At 53.2% G+C, this 24,529-nt stretch overlaps 2 protein-coding genes across 4 annotated transcripts; one reads left to right on the top strand and one right to left on the bottom strand.

The window, feature by feature from the left end:
- The first annotated feature begins 62 nt into the window (after window positions 1–62).
- On the top strand, window positions 63–7,678 carry FAM131C (family with sequence similarity 131 member C). Of its 3 annotated transcripts, none has more exons than XM_058161332.1 (7): window positions 63–300; window positions 987–1,150; window positions 4,677–4,777; window positions 5,946–6,021; window positions 6,739–6,921; window positions 7,173–7,283; window positions 7,456–7,678. In XM_058161332.1, the coding sequence occupies exons 1-7, from the start codon at window positions 221–223 to the stop codon at window positions 7,662–7,664; spliced, it is 924 nt and encodes a 307-aa protein (XP_058017315.1). In that variant the 5' UTR covers window positions 63–220; the 3' UTR covers window positions 7,665–7,678. The 3 variants fall into 3 exon arrangements, with proteins under 3 accessions (XP_058017315.1, XP_058017314.1, XP_058017316.1); XM_058161331.1 differs by having other exon boundaries at window positions 7,453–7,678; XM_058161333.1 differs by lacking the exon at window positions 63–300 and having other exon boundaries at window positions 912–1,150; window positions 7,453–7,678.
- Window positions 4,794–24,107, bottom strand: LOC131187129 (chloride channel protein ClC-Kb-like). Its single transcript, XM_058161330.1, has 20 exons — window positions 23,853–24,107; window positions 23,517–23,645; window positions 23,148–23,276; window positions 21,893–22,032; window positions 20,126–20,203; window positions 19,872–19,950; window positions 19,608–19,733; window positions 18,273–18,357; window positions 18,077–18,178; window positions 16,510–16,594; window positions 16,156–16,329; window positions 14,955–15,024; window positions 14,743–14,853; window positions 13,785–13,998; window positions 13,448–13,581; window positions 11,904–12,004; window positions 11,678–11,761; window positions 9,522–9,608; window positions 9,124–9,211; window positions 4,794–5,098 (listed from the first exon to the last, which is right to left on the bottom strand). The coding sequence occupies exons 1-19, from the start codon at window positions 23,971–23,973 to the stop codon at window positions 9,164–9,166; spliced, it is 2,097 nt and encodes a 698-aa protein (XP_058017313.1). The 5' UTR covers window positions 23,974–24,107; the 3' UTR covers window positions 4,794–5,098; window positions 9,124–9,163.
- Between the last annotated feature and the right edge of the window lie 422 nt (window positions 24,108–24,529).

The raw sequence follows: 24,529 nt of genomic DNA, 5'->3' as shown, positions 1-24,529 counted from the left end.
GCCCAGGGACCCGCCCTTCTTTTCCTTTCCCCGATTGGTGGGAGTCGGATGGTGACGCGGCGAGGGTGGGTGGAGCTAGAGCCGGCCAAGGAGGCACAGCTGTTAGCAATCCTTAAGAGGGAAGGGAGCGGTTTAAGGTTTTCCCCGGTGTGGCACGAAAGGAGGATCCGTCGAGATCCATTGGGATCCACCGGGGGATTCTGATTGGCCGCCGCTCCAGATGATCCTCTTCCCCAAAGTGCCTCCCGCATCAAGGAACCTAAGAGTTCACGGGAGGCTCCCATGCTCCCCAGCCAGCAGGTGCTGGGCTCCAAAGAGTGGCCGGGACCGGGCACAGGACCGGCCGCCCCGGATTTTCAGGGGCTCGCATTGCCTTCCGCGGCCTCCCCCAATTTTCCTAAGCTTGATCCCACTTTCCCCGGGTTCCAACTGTTGCCCAAAGCTCCGTGGGAGGCTATTCTGCCATGCCCGGACTCTCCCTCTTTCCCCAATCTCGGGCTTCCCGGAGCTGGAGCGGAGGCTTGGATACCCCACTGCAGGGGGAGATCGTGGGATTGGCACGATCGCCAAAGGCTGGACAAGAGAAAGGAACCGCGGAGCCTGCGCCAAGCGTCGCCTGCTGCAGCTGCACGCGAAGCACCGGGGAAGGGGAGGGGGAGGGACGGTCCTGGGAAAGGAGGGAGGGGGCGCCGCAGGGCGAGCTTCTCGGTGGGGCGACCGATGGAGCACCCCTTCCAAGGCCGGCCACCCCACCCCCGCTTCTCGGAGGCCGTCGAAAGCCGCGCTGGAACCAGCGACCTCCGTGGAGGCGGGACTGCTTCGGCGCGGAGCGCCTTCCAGCGGACTCGCAGCCTCTCGGGCATCGGGGGGGGGCCCCCTGAGCGACTTTAAGCGGGGTGTGGGACGGGGGAGACCCATCGCTCCCTTCCCCTAATCCGTTCTGCTCCGTCTGCTTTTTTTTGGGGGGGGGGATCGGTTTTACGAAGGAGAGGCAGCGGAGGTCGCTCCTCCGGCGGGCGGAACCAGCCCAGACGCAGTTTTAAAGGCCCGGGCACCAGACGAACGACGGCTGCTCCGGTCCTTTTCCCTCGATGCGCCCGGCGGCTCCGGCACGCCCCTCGCCCCGCCATGGGGTCGTGCGCGACCAAAGGTGAGCTGTCCACTTGGGCTCACGTCCCCCGCAGTCCGGGGTGGGGCGCCATCGCAGGGGCGACCCCCCGAAGCCGGGCTGGCTCCTTGCAAAAGCGGGTCTCTGCGCTGGCAGCGGAAGAGGAGGGGGCTTCGGGTGGGGGGCAGTTTATTTTTTATTTTTATTTTATTTGTCATAACAGCCTACATAAGCATGAAGCAACTATATAACATATGAGCATATATATGAGTATAAGCATGTCATAACTATATAAATTGGATATAATGAAAGGGAAACAGTAGGACAGGAACGGTAGGTACGTTTGTGCTCTTACGCCTTGCCTCATTCTGGGATGATGATTATTTTTTTGAGCCTCCACGTACCGGCCCGGTATGTCTGCCTCCTCGTAGCTTAAAAGGATGAGGGGAAAGCAGAGAGGAACGTGCTGTGTGTGTGTGTGTGTGGGGGGTCTTTGTGGAAGTGGTTCCCGATTTGGGACGGAGGGTGAGGTTGGATCGCTTCCCCTCCGCTCAGTCGGTTTGTCGGCGGCGGGCGAAGGAAGGCGAAATTAGCCATTCTAAGTCTGAAACGCTGCAGAGGGTCATTCTGCATTCTGTACATGTTCAAACGGCGGCTCGTCTTTCCCATTAGAGGAGAAACCCACAAGCACCTCCTTCCTCCGGAGCATCGCTTTAAGTGTCTCATCGCTCCCGGCAAAGGTGTTTGCAAATCCCACCTGTAGGGTAAGGGAGGAAGATGGGGCCAGAAACCCCACTCCCCCCCCAAACAAGAAAGCCTCCCTAGTGTCCCAGCACAGGGAAGAAAGAAGGCAGCGGAGGCTCAGCCTTGTTTCTACCACCAGCTACTCACAGAAACTCCGTTTTTTCTAAGTCAGCCCCCCCACCCCCAGCTCCAGGTCCATGGACCGACAATGGGTCCTTGGTATGCCAGAAATGGACCCGTTGCTGGTCCGTGGGTCCGTGCAACAAGCAAAGCCCCATCCGCGGGATGCAGGTAGCACACGAAACCAAGCCTCTCCCCATCCCGCCCTTCTGGTCCATGGAAAAACCTCTCTCCGCAGAACCGGTCCCTGGTGTCCAAGAGGCTGGGGTGGGGGCATTGCATTAAGTGACCGAATATAGGACTTTGGGGGGGAGGAGGTATGGGATTGTAGGGTTAAGAGCAGCTGATCAGGTGGGTTTCTTTTGGCAAGCAATATGACCAGTTTGGAAACAATCGGGAAGGAGAGCTGAGGACTAGAACCTTGAAGCAACTTTCATTGCCCAGAGGTCAGTCCTGAACATGGATTTTGTGTAGGAAATCCGTCTTTCCCATCCCTAGTTCCCTGTGCCGTGAGGCGAGAATGATAATGGGATGGAGAGTTTCTCCATCTTGGCTAGAAGGAAGCCATGGCCCCTTTCATAGACTCCCAGATATTGTCCATAGACCAGGGGTCTCCAACCTTGGCAACTTTAAGACTTGTGGACTTCGACTCCCAGAATTCCTCAGCCAGCAAAGCAAAGCAAAGCTGGCTGAGGAATTCTGGGAGTCGAAGTCCACAAGTCTTAAAGTTGCCAAGGTTGGAGACCCCTGGTCTATGGAGATTCTTGGTCATCCAGGTCACGGTTGTCCCAAATGTGCCCTCTTCCAAGTCCAGTTTCCTTTTGAAAAATAACCTTTGGAACTCCTAGGTATTGAGTGTCCAAAAAGAAGCCTCCCTCCCCCCCTCCTGGCTGCCTTCTGCTGGAAGGATCAAAACAAAGGAAGTGGTAGGAACCAGAGCATACAAAACATTTGGTAGACCTATCCTTGAATACAGCTCACCTGTCTGGAACCCATACCACATCTCTGACATTACTACAATTGAACGAGTCCAGAAATATTTTACAAGAAGAGTTCTCCGCTCCTCTGAAAACAACAAAATACCTTATACCACCAGACTTGAAATCCTGGGACTAGAAAACTTAGAACTCCGCCGCCTTCGACATGACCTGAGTTTAACTCATAGAATCATCTATTGCAATGTCCTTCCTGTTAAAGACTACTTCAGCTTCAATTGCAATAATACAAGAGCAAACAATAGATTCAAACTTAATGTGAACCGCTTCAATCTTGATTGCAGAAAATATGACTTCTGTAACAGAGTTGTTAACGCTTGGAACACACTACCTGACTCTGTGGTCTCTTCTCAAACTCCCAAAAGCTTTAACTAAAAACTGTCTACCATTGACCTCAGCCCATTCCTAAGAGGACTATAAGGGGCGTGCATAAGTGCACAAAAGTGCCTACCGTTCCTGTCCTATTGTTTCCTTTCATTGTATGTGCTTGTATATAATGTGACAAAAAAATTTTTTTTAAAAGTGTGAAGGACCAGCAAAGGCATCTCACCCCCTTCCCTTGTCTTCTGCATGTGAAGTGACAAGAAATCCTGGCTTGCTGGCTACAGGGAGACCCTCCCGGTTTTTGAGAGCTTCTTGAGCCTGCAACCTTTGGGTGCACAGAGCAGCCAAAGGCCCCAGGCCGCTCTAGAGGTCAATGGAGAGGACCAGCTCCTCCCTGGATGGACCCCCCCCCCCGGTAAGCATTGACCAGCTACTGAAAGGGTGGCCGCTACAAAGGCCAAACTCATAGTGGAGCAAGGGACCTCCATTTCCTGACTTTTACCATCACTCTGCTAAAGAATTAATTCCAACATCACTGTCAAACTATTTACTAAGACTGTATTACTATTAGCTTTCCCACCACCCCCCGCTCCCGAATGCCAGCACTCTGCTCAACTAATTCCCACAACACTGTCAAATAATTTACTAAAAACTGTATTACTATTCTTCTTCTCTTCCTTACTAGTATCTATCTCTTCCCACTTATTACTATAACCATGTTGCTTGTATCTTTCAATTTATATTATTTTTATTTGTTTCCTAGTACGATTTGATAGCTTATTAGTAACCTTTGACTATCACTAAGTGTTGTATCTTTTTATTCTGGATGAATGTATTTCATTTTCCTTACGTACAGAGAGCATATGCACCAAAGACAAATTCCTTGTGTGTCCAATCACACTTGGACAATAAAGGATTCTATTCTATTCTATTCTATTCTATTCTATTCTATTCTATTCTATTCTATTCTATTCTATTCTATTCTATTCTATTCTTATCTTTCCTATTACCTATCTCCTCCTACTTATGACTACCTTGTTGCTTGTATCTTTATAATTTATATTGTTTTATTTAGTTCCCTAGAATGATTTGATTGCTTATTTAATATCCCATGACAATCACCAAGTGTTTGTATCTTACGGTTCTTGATGAAGGTATTTTTTATGTACACTGAGAACTTATGCACCAAAGACAAATTCCTTGTGTGTCCGATCACACTTGGCCAATAAAGAATTCTATTCTATTCTATTCTATTCTATTCTATTCTATTCTCTTTTGGGGGCAAATGGCTTGAAGGATGTCGTAGCTACACGGCCCTCTCCCCATCCCAGAGCCTAGCCTGGCCTGTCTGGGCTGCTCCTGAACCTCTTGTTTTCTTTCTGCAGAATTCCTCACGAGGGCCCACAAGGAGAGAGGCACTGTTCCTCTGCCGGACCAGGAAGGCAGCAATCCACCTGTTGCCCCCCCCAAAGAAAGCACCTCTGAGGTAAAGGCTGGCACCCCTCCCTTTAAGACGGCTGCCTAAGGAAAACCTTTCCATCCCACTTCTATCCCCCTCTTCCCCCGAAAACAAGCACCGACGGTTTTTTGACAATAAAAACTCCACCGTTGTAATCATCAGGGCAACGGCAAATGATACATTGAGAGATTCTGTGCGCTGTGAAAGTGACGTACAGTTGGGGTGGTACCGAAGCATGAAGACAGGAAGCCAAAACGGTGACGAGAACGTGACAAATTTTACAGGGTGAAGCATAATTTAAAGGCCTGTTGCTGAAAACCACAGCTAGGACGGTCTTGGGTACACCTCCTAAGGGAAAGAAAAGGACGTTTCAAATTGGGGGGCAGCAACCGCCCAGAAGCCCCTTCCTGCACCCTCTCCCAGGAGGGGTCTTCAGAAATGATTAAATCCCTCCTCCCCTCCCTCTGGCTGGCAGGGAGCCCCCGCAGGTTGCATGCAGCTCCCCCTCAGAGGCTGGGGTTTCCTTTAGACCCACAACCAGCCAGGCTGGAACAGAGCAGGCCATCCTAGGTCACTGTTGTGGTCCGCCAGCAGCCTGCGGAGCTGGCAACGGAGTCGGACAGCGATGAGGCAGAGGAAGAGTGTGGGCCAGCCCTGGAGGCTGGGAAAGGCCTAGATGAGGGCTCTGCGTTGGAGGCAGAGGTGGGGCCAGGACCATCGGGGAGTGAGGTACGGACTCCAGAGCCAGACAGTAGTGAGGCAGAGGAACAGGAAGAGCCTGTTCCTAATGCATGCATGAGAAGAGCTGCTGGAAGGCAAGAGCAGCTCAAGCAGAGAGGACGACTCGGGAATAGGGCCAAGAGGTGATTGGCCCCTCCCATAAGGCTTAAAAGACCAGCAACTGCGTTTGGGCTCTTTGCCGGAAAACAACCTTGATAGCTTTGTCTTGTTGCATTTGTATCGGCGTCTTCTGAACTTTTGCCAAGAAAGGCTTTGGCAGTTTGCCTAATTGGACCAAGGTTGGTGATAGGTTGGTGAATTTGTGTTGGGTGGAATTTGCTTTAATTTAGTTTGGACTACGCTGAGAATGAAGTAATTCTCAGCTGCTCGAATAAAGTTTGTTTGTTTTTACACTGACTGAGTTTCCTACTACCTACTGAGTCCCAACAGTCACCTCCCTCTTCTTTTCCTGCAGAAGTCCTTGCGGGGCTCCGGCGGGGCTACCTTGGCGGCCTACGACGTGACAGCCCTTGCTACCTCCTCCCTGCTGGGTAGGTACGCCCTTCAGATCAATGGCTTTCCTGCAACTCCTCTGCCCGACAGAAAAAACAAAAGAGGCGCCTCTCCATCAAGAGAAGCCTGGCGCCAAAGGCCAGGAGAGCCGCACTGAATGTCCGTGTCGTGAGCCTGATGTCGGGGGAGGGGGAGGGCCGTCCCTGCTGTGGTGAGGCAGTGGCGGCCAGAAACACCGACAATCCGAAGGGAACAGCTTCCAAGGCATCGGAGCAGCTGGATAAGACAGCAGCTGCAGCAGCCCAGAGAAGTAGTTCTCTGGGACACTTTAATCTGGATTCCTGACGAGAGGTTGGATCTACGTGATCCCAAGATCCCTCCCCACCCCCGGCCAACGTGATGATCCTTCACCGGGTTACTCTGGCAACGGTGTGGGTGTGGTCAGCTCGATAAGCATCCCTCCAAAAAGGAGACTCCTTTGGGAAGAGGGGGCCGCAGACCTTTTCAGGAGGGGCAATCGGGCAAGTCCATCTTCAGCGGCTGCAAAGAGGGTCTTCGCCGGTCCGCTGCAGCTTAAGCGTTTGGACAGCAGGGAGATGAATGTGTCTTGCGCTGTTGGTTTCCATGGAAACCCTCCGTAGGTTTTTTCCCCTTCCGCAGAGCTGGCACTGTGGCACTCAGTCCCCCAATGGCTCCCCCAAGCTCCCCCATCTGCTCGCGGCTGGGCTCAGTCCTGCTTCTCCTCTGTCCTCCAGGCCTCATCCAGAGCTTGAAGGACCACGTCACCAAGCCCACCGCCATGGCCCAAGGGCGCGTGGCCCACCTCATCGAGTGGAAGGGCTGGAGTGCTCCCCCCGTGGGCTGGGGGCAGCCCCCCACGGAAGAGATGCTGTACGAGGAGCTGACCGACGAGCTGAAGGAGGCTCGGTTTGCGGCAGGTGAGGGGAGGGAAGGTGGGAGGGAGGGAGGGATGGGGGGATGGGCTGGTGCAACCAGGGGGAGACAGGAGGGGGCGTCTGGCCAGCATTCTCTGTTTGCAGCTACTGGGCATCTCTTACTCCGGGAGGAAATGCACAGGGATGGCTGGCTTATCAACTCTTCGAAGCTTGCAGGTGAGGGTGGGAGAGGTGTCTCAGTCTTGCCCCAAGCCATCTGTGCCTCACCTCCCAGCTCTCCGGCCCCTCTCCAGGTGTGGCTGAGCAGTTTGCCATCGCGGAAGCCACCCTGAGTGGTTGGTCTTCCCTGAACGAAGAGGAGCTGAGTGACAGGCGAGGTTCGCAGGACGTGATCCAGCTGCAAGGTATGACCACCACCCCCTGGTCTTTGCCCCAAGACAGGTGCCTCCCTTCCTTTCTGCCTCAGTCCCCTGGCCGTGTCCTCCTCCTCCTCCTCCTCCTCCTCTTCCTTCTTCTCCTCCAACCAGATCTGGAAGGCATCTATCTGCAGGACGCTCTTCTTTTTTTGCCCAGCAGGCAGCCTCCAGACCTTCGCGCTCTCCAACCAGGAATCCCCCATCCCAAGCAGACCCTTGAAGAAAGCCAATGAGTGGAGCAGGGCCAACGGCAGCTTGGGAAGGCCAGAAGGGAACCCGCCCAACGCCCGTAGATGGCAGCAGAGTGCCACATCCCTGCGCTACGTGGACAGCAGCTCTCCCTCCGAGGATGAGGTCTTCTACGACTAGATTGGGGAGACTGGCAGCAACTGCGGTGGCATTAGTAGCTCCAGGAGGGGCGGGATTGCCTGGGCCGAGGGGGTGGGTTGTCTTGTTCCAGAGACTGAGAGCCTTCTTCGCAGGCCCAGCCCACCCTTTGCCTGGCAGTCTGAAGAGCTGGGTTCAGGAAACGCGTTATGGTCCCAGAACCATTTCGGTTGCAGGAGGAGGTGCTTTTTCGACATAGCCCGTCGGCGCCTGATCCACATTCAGCATCCAGACGGACCCTGCATTGCCGGCCAGGCGGTGGCGAGAGGCCTGTGGAAGATGGACTTGGAGCAGGGGCCGATATCCAGGTGGAAATTCGGGCTGAGGCTCTCTTCGGGGGTTTCCTACCTACGTGACCCGTACGGCCTCCTGTCCCTTCAAGTGCTTGCTAATGTTCGCAGAGCGACGTCAATCCTTCCATACGGACTAAAGGATGCCTGGCGCCCAGGAATGTTGTACCGAAGGTGTAAATTAAAAACAGGTGCCGCCGAAAAATGCCGTCCACCTTTTTGCCTGAAAGGAACCCGCCGGGTGCCCTCCAGATATCTCCTCCATGTCTGAGCTGGGAGAAAGAGGCTGGCCGCCCTCTCCAGCTGGGGAAGGAAGGAACAAGGCAGGCTTCCTCTGATTGGAGGCGAAGTCTGATCCAGCCTGACTGAAGGATAGATCTGGGGAGTGTGTGTGTGTGTGTGTGTGAGAGAGAGAGACAAAGGAGGAGAAGACTGCAGGTTCACGGGACTTTTCTTCTTTAACTGGGGAAAGGACACTGCCAGGTGAAGCCCCCCCCAATCCAAAATCCCATTCATCCCAATTCATTCCCATTCATTCATTCCCATTCATCCCAATCATTGATGAAGGTATCTTTTCTTTTATGTACACTGAGAGCATATGCACCAAGACAAATTCCTTGTGTGTCCAATCACACTTGGCCAATAAAAAATTATTCTATTCTATTCTATTCTATTCTATTCTATTCTATTCTATTCTATTCTATTCTATTCTATTCTATTTTCTGTTTATGTACACTGAGAGCCTATGAACCAAAGACAAATTCCTTTTGTGTCCAATCACAATTGGCCAATAAAAAATTCTATTCTATTCTATTCTATTCTATTCTATTCTATTCTATTCTATTCTATTCTATTCTATTCTATTCTATTCTACCGCTCTACTCAACAGTTGCCAAACTGGGGGAAATCTTGAGACAGCTATACATTACAACCATTCTGTTGTCTCTTAGCCACTATTTCTTAAAATGCCCAAATATCTAAAAAGTGCCTACCTCTTCCACTTGCCGCCCTTTCCATTTTTAAAAAAAAAAAAACTTTGCACTGAATTTACCATCCTCCCATGATTGAACTTTAGGCAAGCCAGAGAATTTCGCTAGCAAACAAATACCAGGTCACGAAACCCACCCAGCACCCCCAGGAACTAAACCTACGGTTTCACGTCTCCAGCGCTCTCCCTCCGGCGGACTTCTGCTATCGCCCGGCTTTGGGGTTAGCCAGCTCTTCGATGGCTTTCCTGAGCTGAAAAAAAATAAAGAAGAAAAAGCAAAGCTGACAATGGGGTACAAGAGAGCGAGTAGGTGTTGCAAACATCCGGAACTGCCTTGTCTCCATTGGGGAGGGTCTCGGGAGAGCTGTAAAAAAATCACTTTTCCCTCGCCAGCTCAAGAGGGAGGCTGCAGGCCCCGCTTTCCAGGCCAAGGATGCCATGTGTTTTGGCATAGCAGCAGAAGCCGAGCCTCCAGCGGCCGCCCGTCCCCATCGAAGGAGGGCAGATGAGAAGGAGGAACCGCACCTCGCTACGCCCTCCTGGGGCAGCCCGGCCACTCACCTCCCTCCTGGTCACGATCCCCACCACTTTCCCCAGCTGTGTGACAAAAGCCCGCTGCAGGTTCAGCATCTCGAAGAGGTTGTGGGCCTGCAGGAGGACAGGAAAAAAAAAAGATGGTCAATGCGCCTTCCTTCAGGAGGGAAGACGTCCTCTGGAATGACGATCACCAAGTGGTGGTCCGTGGATGGTTCACCAATGGTCCGTGAGAAAATGTTGGCGGTCCGCAGAAAAATCTTTGCGTTTTTTTATATCGCATTATATCGCATTAAATCAGGGATCCTCTGGTGGCTCAGACTGTTAAGACAGTCTGTTATTAACAGCAGCTGCTTGCAATTACTGCAGGTTCAAGCCCCACCAGGCCCAAGGTTGACTCAGCCTTCCATCCTTTATAAGGTAGATAAAATGAGGACCCAGATTGTTGGGGGGCAATAAGTTGACTTTGTATATAATATACAAATGGATGAAGACTATTGCTTGACACAGTGTAAGCCGCCCTGAGTCTTCGGAGAAGGGCGGGATATAAATGCAAATAAAAAAAAAAAATCCTCAAACTCCGTACCCTGGGCCGGATACGGCCCGCCAAAGCAATTAATCCCACTCGCTGACGGGATGGGGTCCTTCAGGCACTTAGCTTGGCTGCCTGTTTAGTAGCCCCAGTCCAGGTGGTTCAGTGAGCGGCGCACAAAACATCAGCTGGGCTCCTCGAGGGACAGAGTTTGCAACGGGGGGGCCATCTAGCACCCAGGCTGGCTACAAGACAAACGGTCGTTCTTGGCCGTATTTGAGATTCCTAGCTGCAATGGGCAGCAAAGCTAGGGATGACCCCATACGCTTCTCTCTGCTAATAGGCGGCCAAACTAAGTGCCTGAAGGACCCCCATCCTCTCACTAATTCATATTAGTGGTCCGTGGGATTTAAAATTATGAATTTAATGGTCCCTGAGGTCCAAAAGGTTGGCAACCCCAGCTCTGGAAAGTGTTGTGACCCAAACTCGAGCAGGTGGCAACAAACGCAGTCCTGAATGAAAATAAACTTTATTCAAGCAGCTGGGAATTGACCCGTTCCCGGCGTCCGTGAAACTCAAAAGAAAGCAAAGGTTTCTCACACAAAACTGTCATTATTTCCAACCTGGTCCAATTTAGATAACTGCCAAAGTCCCTTGCAGATAAGTGTCTCGAGCAGAGAATGGAGAGCTGCCAAGGTTTTCTCAGAGAAACATCCAGAGCAGAGAATGGGACGAGCGCAGCTCCAAAGCTGTTTTCCGGCAAACTGAAACACCGATGCCGGTCTCCTTTTAAACCTTCTGGGAGGGGCCAATTATCTCTTGGCCCTACCCCCGAGGTGACCTCTCTGCTTGAGCTGCTCCTGCCTCTTGGCAGCTCTTCTCATTTGGGCATTAGGGACAGGCTCTCCCAGCTCCTCCTCCTCCTCGCTACTCTCGGCCTCTGGAGGCTCTGGAGTCCGCACCTCACTCTAACTATTCTCGGCCTCTGGAGGCTCTGGAGTCCGCACCTCACTCTCACTACTCTCGGCCTCTGGAGGCTCTGGAGTGCGCATCTCACTCTAACTATTCTCGGCCTCTGGAGGCTCTGGAGTCCGCACCTCACTCTAACTACTCTCGGCCTCTGGAGGCTCTGGAGTCCGCACCTCACTCTCACTACTCTCAGGCCCTGGAGGCTCTGGAGTCCGCACCTCACTCTCACTACTCTCAGGCCCTGGAGGCTCTGGAGTCCGCACCTCACTCTCACTACTCTCAGGCCCTGGAGGCTCTGGAGTCCGCACCTCACTCTCACTACTCTCAGGCCCTGGAGGCTCTGGAGTCCGCACCTCACTCTAACTACTCTCAGGCCCTGAAGGCTCTGGAGTCCACACCCCATTTCTCGATGGCCCTGGCCTCACCTCCGCCTCATCACTGTCCGATTCCACCACCAGCACCGTAGGCTGCTGACGGACCACAACAGAAAGCCCCTTCTCTTCCCCAGTGGACAACTCCCCTTGAAAACCCTGCCTGGCCCTGTTCCCCAGTCAATCCCTCCCCGCAGCTTCCCTGCCTCCTCCTTCCTGATGCTGCTGCTGGCCATGGCGCCTCAGCAGAGGAATGAGTCCGGGTGCCCCGGACCGAGGCAACCTTTACGGCACTCGACCGCCCGAGGTACCTGGTGTAGGGATGTCCACGGGGAGAGCTGCAGGCTCACAGGACTGATGGTGCAACCTTCTTTCAATGTCTGGCCCGAGAGAAGCTGGAAGGGAGAAGTACAGCCATGGATGTGCGGTGCAGCAGGGGTGGGAAGGAGTCCTGCCCGCCCTCCCGCCCACCCCCCCGGTCCTGGAAAGTACGTGGTCGGCTCTTGTCGGAATCACCCTGTTGGGAATCGGACCCACCTCTTTTCCCGGCTCCTCCTGTGGCAGACTGGAGTCTTCGTGGCTCTGGAGAAACTGGATGAGACTGGACCGCTGGATCACCCCCAGCAGCATCTGAGACTCTTGAGGGAGAAAGAAGCAGAGGGAAGTGTCCAGTTTTGGTCGCCACACTATAAAAAAAGGTTGTTGAGACTCTAGAAAGAGTGCGGAGAAGAGCAACCAGGATGATGAGGGGCAGTGGTGAAATCCAATTTTTTTTTACTACCGGTTCTGTGGGCGGGGCTTGGTGGGCGTGGCAGGGAAAGGATACTGCAAAATCACCATTCCCTCCCCACTCCTGGGGGAAGGATATTGCAATATCTCCATTCCCACCCCTCTCTAGGGCCAGCCAGAGGTGGTATTTGCCAGTTCTCTGAACTGCTCAAAACTCCAGAACCTGTTGAATTTCACTCCTGATTAGGGGACTGGAAGCTAAAACATATGATGAACAGTTGCAGGAACTGGGCATGGCTAGTCTAGTGAAGAGAAGGACCAGGGGAGACAGGACAGCAGTCTTCCAATATTTGAGGGGCTGCCACAGAGAGGAAGAAGGGGGTCAAGCTGTTTTCCAAATCACCCGAAGGCCTGACAAGGAACAAAGGATGGAAACTGACCAAGGAGTGATTCAAGCTACAAATAAGGAGGAATTTTCTGATGGTGAGAACAATCAACCCATGGAACAGAAGTTGCCTTCAGAAATTGAGAGAGCTTCACCACTTGAGACTTTCAAGAAGAGACTGGACTGCCATCTGTCAGAAATGGTGTAGGGTCTCCTGCTTGGGCAGGGGGTTGGGACTAGATGACCTCCAAGGTCCCTTTCAACTCTGTTATTCTAAGACTGTAGTTTCTAGGACCGTGCTTATGTGTGGGTGTTTGTGTGTACGTGCATATTTATGTTACAAATGCTTTGTTGTGTCTGCGCCCCCTGAGCCAGGGCCCCTGCCAGAAAGTGACTTGGAAAGTGAGGGGGAAGGGCCGTTAGGACTTACCTCGGGAGCACCGGCTTTCCTGGCTCAGCTCCAGGAGCCAGAGGCAGGCCAGGTGGAGGAGATAATGAGGCCTCTGTCCCCTGACTCTTTCCCCCCGCCAGACCTGGCTGATGGCAATCAGGCCTGGCTGGACCCTAGGTTTCGTAGGCAGGAGAGGCAGGAACAACAGAAGCAGGGGTGGGGCAGGCCTAGGAAGTGCTGAGTCATGGAACCACACCCCACAGAATACAAAGGCAGCAAGAGCTGCTGTGCCTCTTTGTAGCAGGCAAATTAACTGCTTAACTGAGAGCTGAAGTACTGTTTGTTCCTGGGTGACTCATCGGCGTCGAGGGAGATAACAGAGACACTTGGCAGACACTCGCTATTTTGCTGCCAGAGCTGATAGTGCCGGCTAATTAAGCCATCGCTCGGACGGAGGCGAAGGGGGGGGCAGAACATGCTTCAATGCTGTTCCAGCCATAAGGTGGGACCCTCCCGTCAGACAGATCCAGCACGAGAGACCCGCAGACCCCCGCTGCTTTCAGAACATTGCGTTACCGGCATTGTCTACCACAGGATACTCCTGGGCGTCCATCATGGTGACCACCTGGAGGATGTCGTGAAAAGTGGCTTCCTGGGACAGGATGACGAAATCGGTGTTCATGAACTCCTGGGTGGTGACCGTGTAGGACCTGCAAGGGAAGTGGCGCTCACCAGAACAACGGCTTTATTGGGACAGGGCAGCGCTTTGTGGGGGGGGGAAGAGGAGCTGCTGGCGCCTGCCAAGCAAGGTCAGGCCAGAGGTGCTCTGGGCACAGGCAGAGTGCCCGTTCTTTGGGAAGGCCGGCATCCCAATCCCTGGGTCCCAGCAAGCCAAGGGGGCAGGGCAGCTCACTCGATATGCCTGCTCCGGATACGGGGAAGGTACGGTAGCTTCTTGACGATGATGGTGCCATCGTAGAAGGAAGGCTGGAACTTCTGGGCTATGGCGTTGGCTACCAGGACGGCCAGCAGGACAGGCAGGATGTGGGCGATCTGCCCGGTCATCTCAAAGGCCAGCAAGGCGGTGGAGAGGGTGTGGGTGACCGAGCCAGAGAAGGCAGCGGCCCCTGGAAGGGAGGGAGCAGAGGGTGGCTGATCTCAGGGAGAACAAAGGGGTGTGTGTGTTTTCCCACGCTGCCTGCCTCCCCGAGTGCCAAGGAAGCCTCCCTGTTGTGACTCGTCCTCCCTCCTCTCCTCAGCCGGGCCCCTCCCGTCTCCAACTGGGCCTTTTATCAGACTCCAAGTCTGATAATGAAGATGAACGGCCTGTCATGCCTCCAGCCCCCGGCTCTGGCCCCATGCCTGGAGAGGATTCCAGGAGTGAAAGGACAAGCCCGATAAACCTCACTCATACAGCGTGTGTTCCTTTGGTTCAGCCTTCAGAGCAGGAAGCCAGCCAGGTGCTGGAATCACTCGCCCCTACTCCCTCTGACCCCTCCCTTCCCCAGACACTGACAGCAGATCCAGCCGAAGACAATTCAGGTTGGGAGGACCCTCGCTTCCGGAGATCTGAGGGGCGACGCCAGCAGAAAGAGGGGTGGGGCAGGCCTGGATAAATGCTGAGTCATGGAGCCACACCCCACAGCCTATATAAAGGACCTGCTTTTGGCATTCCAACCTTGAGTCAAGCAAAGTTTTATCTAGTTTGCTGATATCGGACTCTATCGCTGAAGTCACAACTTGGACTCCTGCCTGCCCTGATAAACCTCGAAGGAACTTGGCAAGCTGCAAAGGCTTCGTTACCAAGTTTGTTACGGACTTCCTTGACTCGTTCGTTGGAGTGGGAGTGGGACAGGACACTCCCGACATACCTGCCAGCGCATAAGCCCCAGGGATAATGGGGCTGGGAGAGCCCTCACCAGTGATGCCCATGGGGAAGAGGAAGGCTACGGCTTCACCCACCAAGCGCCCGATGGCAGCTCCTGGACAGGGACAGAGAAAGATCATCTTACCCTCCTGAGCTTGACAGACCAACCTCTCTGGAAGCTGAAAGCAGACAACTAGAGAAAGTGGAAGCGCTCACCGTAAACGAAGACAGGCATGAAGTACCCAGCGGGCATAGGCATGGTGGTGGCCAAGACCAGCATCCAGAACTACAAGGGCAGAAAGGATCAATGCTGGCAGCCCGATCTTTTTTTTTTTCTTTTTTCTTTTTTGAGAGCAGGGCCTGCGGTGGCTGGCTGACCATTCAGCAAAGCAGAAACATGGCTCCGGTCCCCGAGCCTGTCCTTATGGAGCAGGATGGCTCTGAGAGTGAGGGGGAGGAGCCGACAAGGCCTCCCTCTCCAGGACCCTCCTCTCTGGCTTCACCCCAGGTTCCAGCTGCAGGCCAGGAGGAGGAGGAGCTGACAAGGCCTCCCTCTCCCGGACCCTCCTCCTCCTCCCTGGCAACGCCCTAAGCTCCAGCTCCTGAGGATCAGTCCTGGATCGACCCGAAGCAGCGACAAAGAGATAAGCGTGCGCAGCAGAGGAAGAGGTGTGGCAGGCTCAGAGAGTGCTGAGCCACGGAGTCACACCCCACAGGGTATAAAAATGGGTGGAGCTGCCACTGGGCTTCGTGACGGACAAAAAACTACCCAGCGTGTGTTGCAGCTCAGTCGCTCGGGATTTAAAGGCCTTTCTTTCCTGTAAGCTTGGCAACGGGACTTGGACACGAGTGCTTTTATCTCTGTCTGAGATAAAAGTTCTTTAAAACTTGGCAGGCCTCTGCACGGTCACTGCCAAGTCTTGTGCTTCCTACAGAAGAATCAGGTCGGTGTCAATAAAAGGACTGTGAAACTCACGTTTCTCCGTGAAGTGGGAGGGGGGACAGAACAAGAAGGTTGACAGGAAGTGTAAGCAAGAGCCCCCCTGGAAGGAGCTCTGCCCAGGTCCAGAAGAGGCCAGAGGGGACCCGGCCCCGAGAGGGAGTTTTGCTGCCTGCCAGGCAGAGGGAGTTTTTTTTAAAAAAATTTGCATTTATATCCCGCCCTTCTCCGAAGACTCAGGGTGGCTTACACTATGTCAAGCAATAGTCTTCATCCATTTGTATATTATATACAAAGTCAACTTATTGCCCCCAACAATCTGGGTCCTCATTTTACCTACCTTATAAAGGATGGAAGGCTGAGTCAACCTTGGGCCTGGTGGGACTAGAACCTGCAGTAATTGCAGGCAGCTGCCGTTAATAACAGACTGCATTCATCTGTTGAGCCACCAGAGGCCCTGAGTTCCCAGACACCCACCTTCATCACCAGGAAGATAGACAGGGTGCCGAAGAAGGAGACGTCGGGGTGCCACCACTCCTGCCACAGGTTGAGGGGGTCCACCTGGGGAGGCCCGTCAAGTGACACGTTCTGGGAAAGGACACTCCAGGTGCGGTTATCCAGCAAGGAGGTGAGCAGCTCCTTCATGCTCAGCTGCAAAAAACAATAATAATAATAAAGGGGAAACGGTCTCCACCTTCTGCCCCATGGCAGAGAGGGGTTGGCAGCCTCTCCCCCCACCCCCGCGGCATTGCTTCAGCTCCCCTGCCTTGCCACGGCAAAGAGCCAGCGGCGCCCCAGGCTCGGCCCTTGGCAGCAATTGCTGATAGTTACCTTGGAGGCCATGAATTGTCCCAGGCTAAGGGGGAAGGTGATGGAGGACAGCAGGAAAGCCACCAGCACCGAGTAGAGGGGCTTCCTGCAAAAGAAAGGCCCAAAGGTCGGGGAGAGGGGCCGGGAGAGGAGATGGGGAAACCAATGTAACTCTGTGGCTCTGTGACTCTGCCTCTGTGGCTCAGACTGGTAAGACAGTTTATTATTTATGTATTTATTTATTTAATCGCATTTTTATACCGCCCTATCTCCCAAGGGACTCAGGGCGGTTTACAGCCTATTAAAACACAAATACATAAATATAAATACAAGATAAAACATCAATTAAAAAACTTATTAAATAAGGCCGAATTTAAAATTTATAAAACAAAATAATAAAACCCCATTAAAAACTAAACTAAAATTAAAATCCTAGCCCAGTCCTGCGCAAATAAATAGGTGTGTCTTAAGCTCGCGGCGAAAGGTTCGAAGGTCGGGAAGTTGACGGAGTCCCGGGGGAAGTTCATTCCAGAGGGTGGGAGCCCCCACAGAGAAGGCCCTTCCCCTGGGCGTCGCCAGTCGGCACTGCCTGACAGACGGCACCCTAAGGAGACCCTCCCTGTGAGAGCGTACAGGTCGGTGGGAGGCAGTCGGTGGCAGCAGACGGTCCCGTAAGTAACCCGGCCCTAAGCCATGGAGCGCTTTGAAGATGGTTACCAAAACCTTGAAGCGCACCTGGAAGGCCACAGGTAGCCAGTGCAGTCTGCGCAGGAGCGGTGTCACATGGGAGCCACGAGGGGCTCCCTCTATCACCCGCGCAGCCGCATTCTGGACTAACTGGAGCCTCCGGGTGCTCCTCAAGGGAAGCCTCATGTAGAGAGCATTGCAGTAATCCAGGCAAGATGTCACGAGAGCATGAGTGACTGTGCATAGGGCATCCCGGTCTAGGAAGGGGCGCAACTGGCGAACCAGGCGAACCTGATAAAAAGCTCTCCTGGAGACGGCCGTCAAATGGTCTGTTATTAAAGACAGTCTGTTATTAACAGCAGCTGCCTGCAATTACTGCAGGTTCAAGTCCCACCAGGCCCAAGGTTGACTCAGCCTTCCATCCTTTATAAGGTAGGTAAAATGAGGACCCAGATTGTTGGGGGGGCAATAAGTTGACTTTGTATATAATATACAAATGGATGAAGACTATTGCTTGACATAGTGTAAGCCGCCCTGAGTCTTTGGAGAAGCCACCGGTTTTGAAGGGGTCTGGGCTGGGGGCTGCCCTAGGCAGCTGTACTTCGAGGGGAGGGGGGGTAAACTCTGTGATGGAGAAGCAGAGAAAGCTTTGGAGATAAGCCAGAGATCAAAGAATCTGTACAGCTGGGAAGCCGGACTGCAATTTTCTTCCAGTGAAAAGCTGGGTGGTGGGGGGGAGAGGAGGGGCGATCTAACCTGCTGGCCAACATCGGTGGTCTCCCCAGTGAGCCCCCCTTTTTCGGTGAGTCCCCTTCCTGCACAGGAAGCCTCCTCCGCCTCTCCGATCCTGGAACCCGGAGGAGCCATCCCAGGGACTCTGGAGAGCTGCGTGGCTACTTACTCGGTGGCCAGCAGCCTGGCCGTGAAGGGGTTCCTCCGGACGTAGCCCAGGAACCAGCGCTGGCAGAAGAGGTACGCACAGCTCAGCACCCCGCAGATCACGCTGAAAGGGAGAGAGGAGGCCTCCCGGTTGGCACGTGCCCTCTGCCGCTGCATCCTTCCTCCCGCTCCCGACCACAGGGAGACCCACTCCTCACCCGAGGAAGGTGAAGAAAACGGTCTCCGGCAGGTCAAAGGGGAAATCAATTTTAAAGCTGGTCTTGAAGAGGGCAGTGATGGTTTCTGGAGAGAAGGGGCGCAAAAGCTGAGGGGGTCTTGCCTCTGACCTCCTGGAGCCCCTTCCCCACCTCCCTGCCTGGCCCTCAGCCAAACCACCCACAGGAGAGGGTTGACTGCAGCGTGTCCTAAGGAGCTTCCAAGGACAATCCAAAGAAGATGAAGAAATGGTGTGGCTTGCCCCCGGGGTGAAATTGGCTCCCGGTTCGGACCGGACCGCCCGATCCGGTAGCGATGGCGGCGGATGGCTCAGAGAACCGGTAGCAAAAATCCCTGCCCACCCCACCCCGTGCCCAGCTGAGCCGCACAATCGTCAGAGGTTGTTTTTTTTTTTTTAACTTTTAAAAGCATTTTTTCTTCGACCGAAAAAATGCTTTTAAAAGTTAAAAAAAAAAACCTCTGATTGTGTGGCTCAGCTAGGATCGTCAGAGGCTTTTCAAAGCATTTTTTTTTACAACCTCTTCGGCCGAAGAGGTTGTAGAAAAAATGCTTTTAAAAGTAAAAAAAAAAAAAAGTTGGCCACGCCAACCCAGTCACATTACCTCCCCCCTGCCCACAGAACCGGTACTAACAAATTTCACATTTCATTATTGGTGTCAGCCTCCACTCCAAACTTCGTATCTCTTTGTACTCCTTATATTCAGTTGTTAGATAGCATGGGATTGTATTTCTAATGTAAATAGCTATTGGATTCAAGTTAAGTAGAGAGGGCCCTTTAAGAGTGTCGGTCTGACATAATTAAGGTGGGAGGGGAGATTAATGTTTTGAATTCAACAGGAATGTTTGAGTGCGAACTCTAACGGACATTGCATTCCTGATATGATTGACAACCAGAGACCTGCGGAAGAAGATTACCCCGGGACCCCGGGAAGGAGCTAGCATTGGACCAGACCTGATGACCTTTTGGGAAAGAGGAGGGAGGAATAGGGTGATACAGATTGTTAGCCATATTTTGTCTCAGATTCAACTTAGCACTGCTGCTATCCAGATGTAACTAGTAAAAGTACTTTTCTTTATTTGCAAATGAAGTCAAGGTGTATTCTTTCCTAGTTATAATCAGAGGCAGCCTGACAATTGGCTTGCCCCCTGCTCAGTGTGGCCCCAGCCTCCCCGGCCGGTCACCCCCACCTGCAGCCGTCGCATCAGTCAGTTGAACCCCTTTGATGCACTGCCTCTGTGGAGCACTCATTCTCCCCTGCCCCACATCCCCAGACCGAATGGCCGAGGCATCCCTCCTTTGGCCGCTCGTTCCCCACCTTGTTCACTATTGAAAACAGCCAACAGGCGGAACATGAAGGCGCCACAAGTTGCCGAGAAGAAGCCCCTCCAGTAATCCCGGACAGCAAAGTGGGAGGACACGACCTCGATGCTGAAGAGGACCCCTGGAGGAGTGGCAAGGAGGGTGGGGGGGAAGGGAGAAAGAGGGCAATCCGGAGGGTCAGCCCCATATCCATCAATCTGGCCACTCCCTGGCCCACCCCCCTGCTTCAGCCTCCCTTTGCAAAGGGGCTACGTCTTACCACTGATGGGTGCCCCAAAAACAGTTGCCACGCCCACAGCCGCCCCTGCCACCAGCATCTCGTTCTGCTTGCTTTTATTCTAGGCAAAGGAAAAGGGGCACCCTCTGAGGCTGCTGCCAAGAGCGCCCTCCAGGCATCGGTCCCAGGAACCCCAAAAGCTGGGCCGCCTTCAGGGCACTCCAGCCGGCCACACCGTCCTCAGCTGCTCCCAAAAAATCCCTGGGGTGGGTGCAGCCTCGTCTCTTCAGCCATACCTCATACTCCCCAGAAACGCTGGTCCGGATCTTGCCCAGGTAGGCGGCGATCATGCTGGAGAGGTGAACAAAAGGTCCCTGGCAGAGGCCGGGCGGAAGGAATACCAACATGAAAGGCTCAGAGGGAGAGAGAGCTGGCCAATAAATTTCCCCCCCACACACACATCCAACGGTAGTCTCTCCCAGCAGCCCCCCCAGACAAGAGGCTCGTCTCCTGACCAGAGCATACAAAACATTTGCTAGACCAATTCTCGAATACAGCTCAACTGTCTGGAACCCTCACCACATTTCTGACATCAACACAATTGAGCGTGTCCAGAAATATTTTACAAGAAGAGTTCTCCGCTCCTCTGATTACAACAAAATACCTTATGCCACCAGACCTGAAATCCTGGGTTTAGAAAATTTAGAGCTACGCTGCCTTCGACATGACCTGAGTTTAACTCATAGAATCATCTATTACAATGTCCTTCCTGTCGAAGACTACTTCAGCTTCAACCGCAACAATACACGAGCACACAATAGATTTAAGCTTAATGTGAACCGCTCCAATCTTGATTGCAGAAAATATGACTTCAGTAACAGAGTTGTTAATGCTCGGAATGCACTACCTGACTCTGTGGTCTCTTCCCAAAATCCCCAAAGCTTTAACCAAAGACTGTCTACTATTGACCTCCTCACCCCATTCCTAAGAGGTCTGTAAGGGGCGTGCATAAGAGCACCAGCGTGCCTACCATTCCTGTCCTATTGTTTCCTTTTGTTAAATCCAATTAATATAGTTATTACATACTCATACTTATATATATGCTTATATACTGTATAATTATTTCATGCTTATGCTTATATATACTGTGTGACAAAATAAAATAAATAAAAAATAAAAAATAAATAAAATAAAATAAAATAAAATAAAACCTCAGCCGGACCTTGAAGATCTCTAGGAAGGAGATTTTACTGCCACCACCACCCTAAACATTCACCCCGGTTGCTGGGCTGACCCTGACGGGATCTTCAACCCCTCTGCTTCCCTGTTTCGGCTCCTTCCTGGCCTGGATCCAGGTCCTCTTTCTCTCTTGAGCTGGGGCACCTAAAGCACAAGCTCTTTTTAAGGCCGTCTGAGGTGGGCAAGACCAAATAGATATGGGGCGGAAGCAACATCTGAAAACTTCCCCCCAAATGGATGGGCTGCCGGGGGTTCGGGAAAACCTCTAGCTAAGATTCTGTGCAGTTCCGGGAGCCCTCAAATGCCACTCCTGGCTGGCCCCACCGACTCCGTCCCTCCCCTCCCCGGAATCCCCACAAGGCCCGTTTTGGAGGCAGGTAAGTGCAGGGTGTGCGCGGAGGCTCGGGGAAGGCGGAAAACGGGCCTACCGGAAGTTCGGGAAGGACGGAAATGGGCCTGTTTCCAGCCTCCAGAGCCTGGGGAGGCCGGAGGCTCAAGAAAAACCTCTGAAGGCCGGGGAGGGTAAAGACGTCTCCCCACCAGCTGTGGTGCAGGAGGCCACGCCCGCCCAGCAACCGGGCAGAGAAGCCCTTGCTAAAAATTTTGAAGCCCACCCTTGCTTTCCCTCAAGACACCCGATTCTTTCCTCCTGTCTCTAGAACCGCCCCTCGGGACACTTTTCCCTTTCAAACCATCACGGCTTCCTTTCGGTGTCCAATGGCTGAACCCCCATCCCGCCCTCTCAGGCCACAAGGGCACTGCTTGGAGGCAGGAGAGAGACACCCCCCACCCCCACCCCCTCCATCCACCTGCTGGACACGTACCACTTTTCCGAGGAAGATGGTGCTCCCGCAGGCGAGCGTGCAAGTCAGCCCCACGACTTTGGCCCCAAAGTTCTCAATGGCCAAGTACTCTTCCAGGATGACCCCGGTCAGGATAGTCTTGAGTTCGGGGATGCCGGAGCCTGGGCAGAAAGGGCAGAACGGTCTCTCCACCACTTCTGCCTGCCTGGCAGAAGTCCCTAGTGCCCGCCCGGAGGCGTCTCAAACCCTAACTAACGAGCCGGGCGAGACACGGTGTGTGAATGAGGCCCCCAGTTGCCCTTTCTTCAGCCATCTTCCTTTCAGGGAGAAGAACAAGGCAGCCGATGGGAGAAGGAAACAGCCACCTCAGGAAGCTCAAACTGCCCAAGGAGCTACTGATTCAGTTCTAAAAAGGAATTACTGTCATCTGCACCTCTAGAACTGTCTGGTTCGGTTCTGCAACCCAACAAGACAGACACAGACTTCAGAGGATCATTAGAACTGCAGAAAAAATAATTGCTACCAACCTGCCTTCCATGGAGGACCTGTATACTGCACGAATCAAGAAGAGGGCCGTGAAAATATTTACAGACCCCTCACATCCTGCACATAAACTGTTTCAACTCCTACCCTCAAAACGACGCTGTAGAGCACTGCACACCAGAACAACTAGACACAAGGACAGTTTTTTCCCCGAAGGCCATCACTCTGCTAAACAAATAATTCCCTCAACACTGTCAAACTATTTACTAAATCTGCACTACTATTAATCTTCTCATCGTTCCCATCACCCATCTCTTTCCACTTATGACTGTATGACTGTAACTTTGTTGCTGGCAATCCTTATGATTTATATTGATATATTGACCATCAATTGTGTTGTAAATGTTGTACCTTGATGAACGTATCTTTTCTTTTATGTACACTGAGAGCATATGCACCAAGACAAATTCCTTGTGTGTCCAATCACACTTGGCCAATAAATTCTATTCTATTCTATTCTATTCTATTCTATTCTATCCTATCCTATCCTATCCTATCCTATCCTATCCTATCCTATCCTATCCTATCCTATCCTATCCTATCCTATCCTATCCTATTCTTGATGAACGTATCTTTTCTTTTATGTACAACGGGCTCAGGCTGGCCATCCTTCTCTCCGCTCCACTCACCCAGACTCGGGAGAAGAGAAGAAAGCCGCTTCCCAGTCCAAGGGCTGGAACAGGGTATAACGACCATTGGTGGCTGACCCCCCAGAGCCTCCATCCCGCCTCACCTCCAGCGTGCTGGGTAATGCTTTGGGAAAATCCCGTGGCAAAAGCTGAGAGCGCGACTGGGTACATGGTCCAGGAGAGGAACTTCAGCACCGGGTAGTCTCCAACCTCTTGGTAAAGCCACATGTGCGCTGGGGAACCCAAAGTTGAGAAGTTGGCTGGGAACTGAACTGCCCCAGGACTGCCAGAGTCATTTGCTGCTGTGGCTGCCGTGAAGGCATGGAGACCCTAACCCACCCACCCTTTGAAACCGGCGTCCCTTGTGCCATGGGGTCTGCACGAGCTGCACCAAGACCCTCTTTCCTTCTGCTTTGTCCCTCAAAGTCCAGCTTGGGGGAGGGCGGTGGGATTTGGTGGGGCAAAAAGCTCACCTCCGGCAACCCTAGAGACGGTGAAGTCCATGGCGAAGCTGACCAGCGCCATGATGACGCCCAGGGCAAAGAGGTAATACCAATCGTCCCCAACTCGGAAGAGCTGCCGCTTCAGGCACTCCAGGCAACCTGCAGAGGGCAGCAGAGAGAGGCTGGGAATTATGGACAAGAAAGAGGCCCCGCCATGGTAATAATGTCAGCCTCCTTCAAGGATGGATGAAGAGGCCAAAGGGTCACCACCTCTGGGAGACACCAACATCGGGAACGCCTCCAACCTCGGAGCCACCCATGTGGAAGCCACTCCGGTAGCCGGGTGGGAATCTGCCAGGCTCCTACCGTGCACCTTGCGCCGGGCTTTTGGCCAGGGTCTCCAGTTGTCTTCCCAGGGCAGGAAAACATTCGTTTCCTCCTCCTCCTTGCCTCTCTCTTTCTCCCCGCCGGCTCTCTCGGCAGCCATGCCCCGAGGCTGGGAGTGGAAATGCCGGATGCAGCCCAAGAAGAGGAGGAGGAGGAGGAGGATCCAAGACGCCTGCTTGCAAGCACCAAGACGGACGGATTCCCCAGAGGCCTCCTGCTGCAGCTTGTAGGGATCTTGGCCACAGGACGGAAGTCAGGAGGCACCTTTCCCTGAAACGCAAAAGTTCTGAAAAGGCGAAACGGAAGAGGAACGCGCACCCAGATCCCCCAACCGCCGAGACGGCCCTGGTCCCTCCGCAAAGGGAAGATGCTCCACTGACAAGACAGCAGCCGCGAAAGGGCCAAGCCTCGGGACAGGATCCACCTGCCTGGCTGCAGGGCGAGGGCACTTGGCTCTCCGCTTCTAGGAAGGTGGTCTTTCTATCGCCTGAGGGAGCCTCAGATGCTAAAGGAAATCCAGACAAACAGGCAGACAACAATGCACAATCTTCTCCCCCCCCCCACCCCTCCGCCACCCGCTCAAACACAACCAGGGTCCCCTCAATGGCCCCGACTGGAACCTGCGCAAAGGAGACTTACTTCACCTCAGCTGGCTC

This window comes from Ahaetulla prasina, chromosome 18, assembly GCF_028640845.1.
Source record: "Ahaetulla prasina isolate Xishuangbanna chromosome 18, ASM2864084v1, whole genome shotgun sequence".
Taxonomy (NCBI): domain Eukaryota; kingdom Metazoa; phylum Chordata; class Lepidosauria; order Squamata; family Colubridae; genus Ahaetulla; species Ahaetulla prasina.
This window is presented reverse-complemented; position numbering and strand designations above follow the sequence as displayed.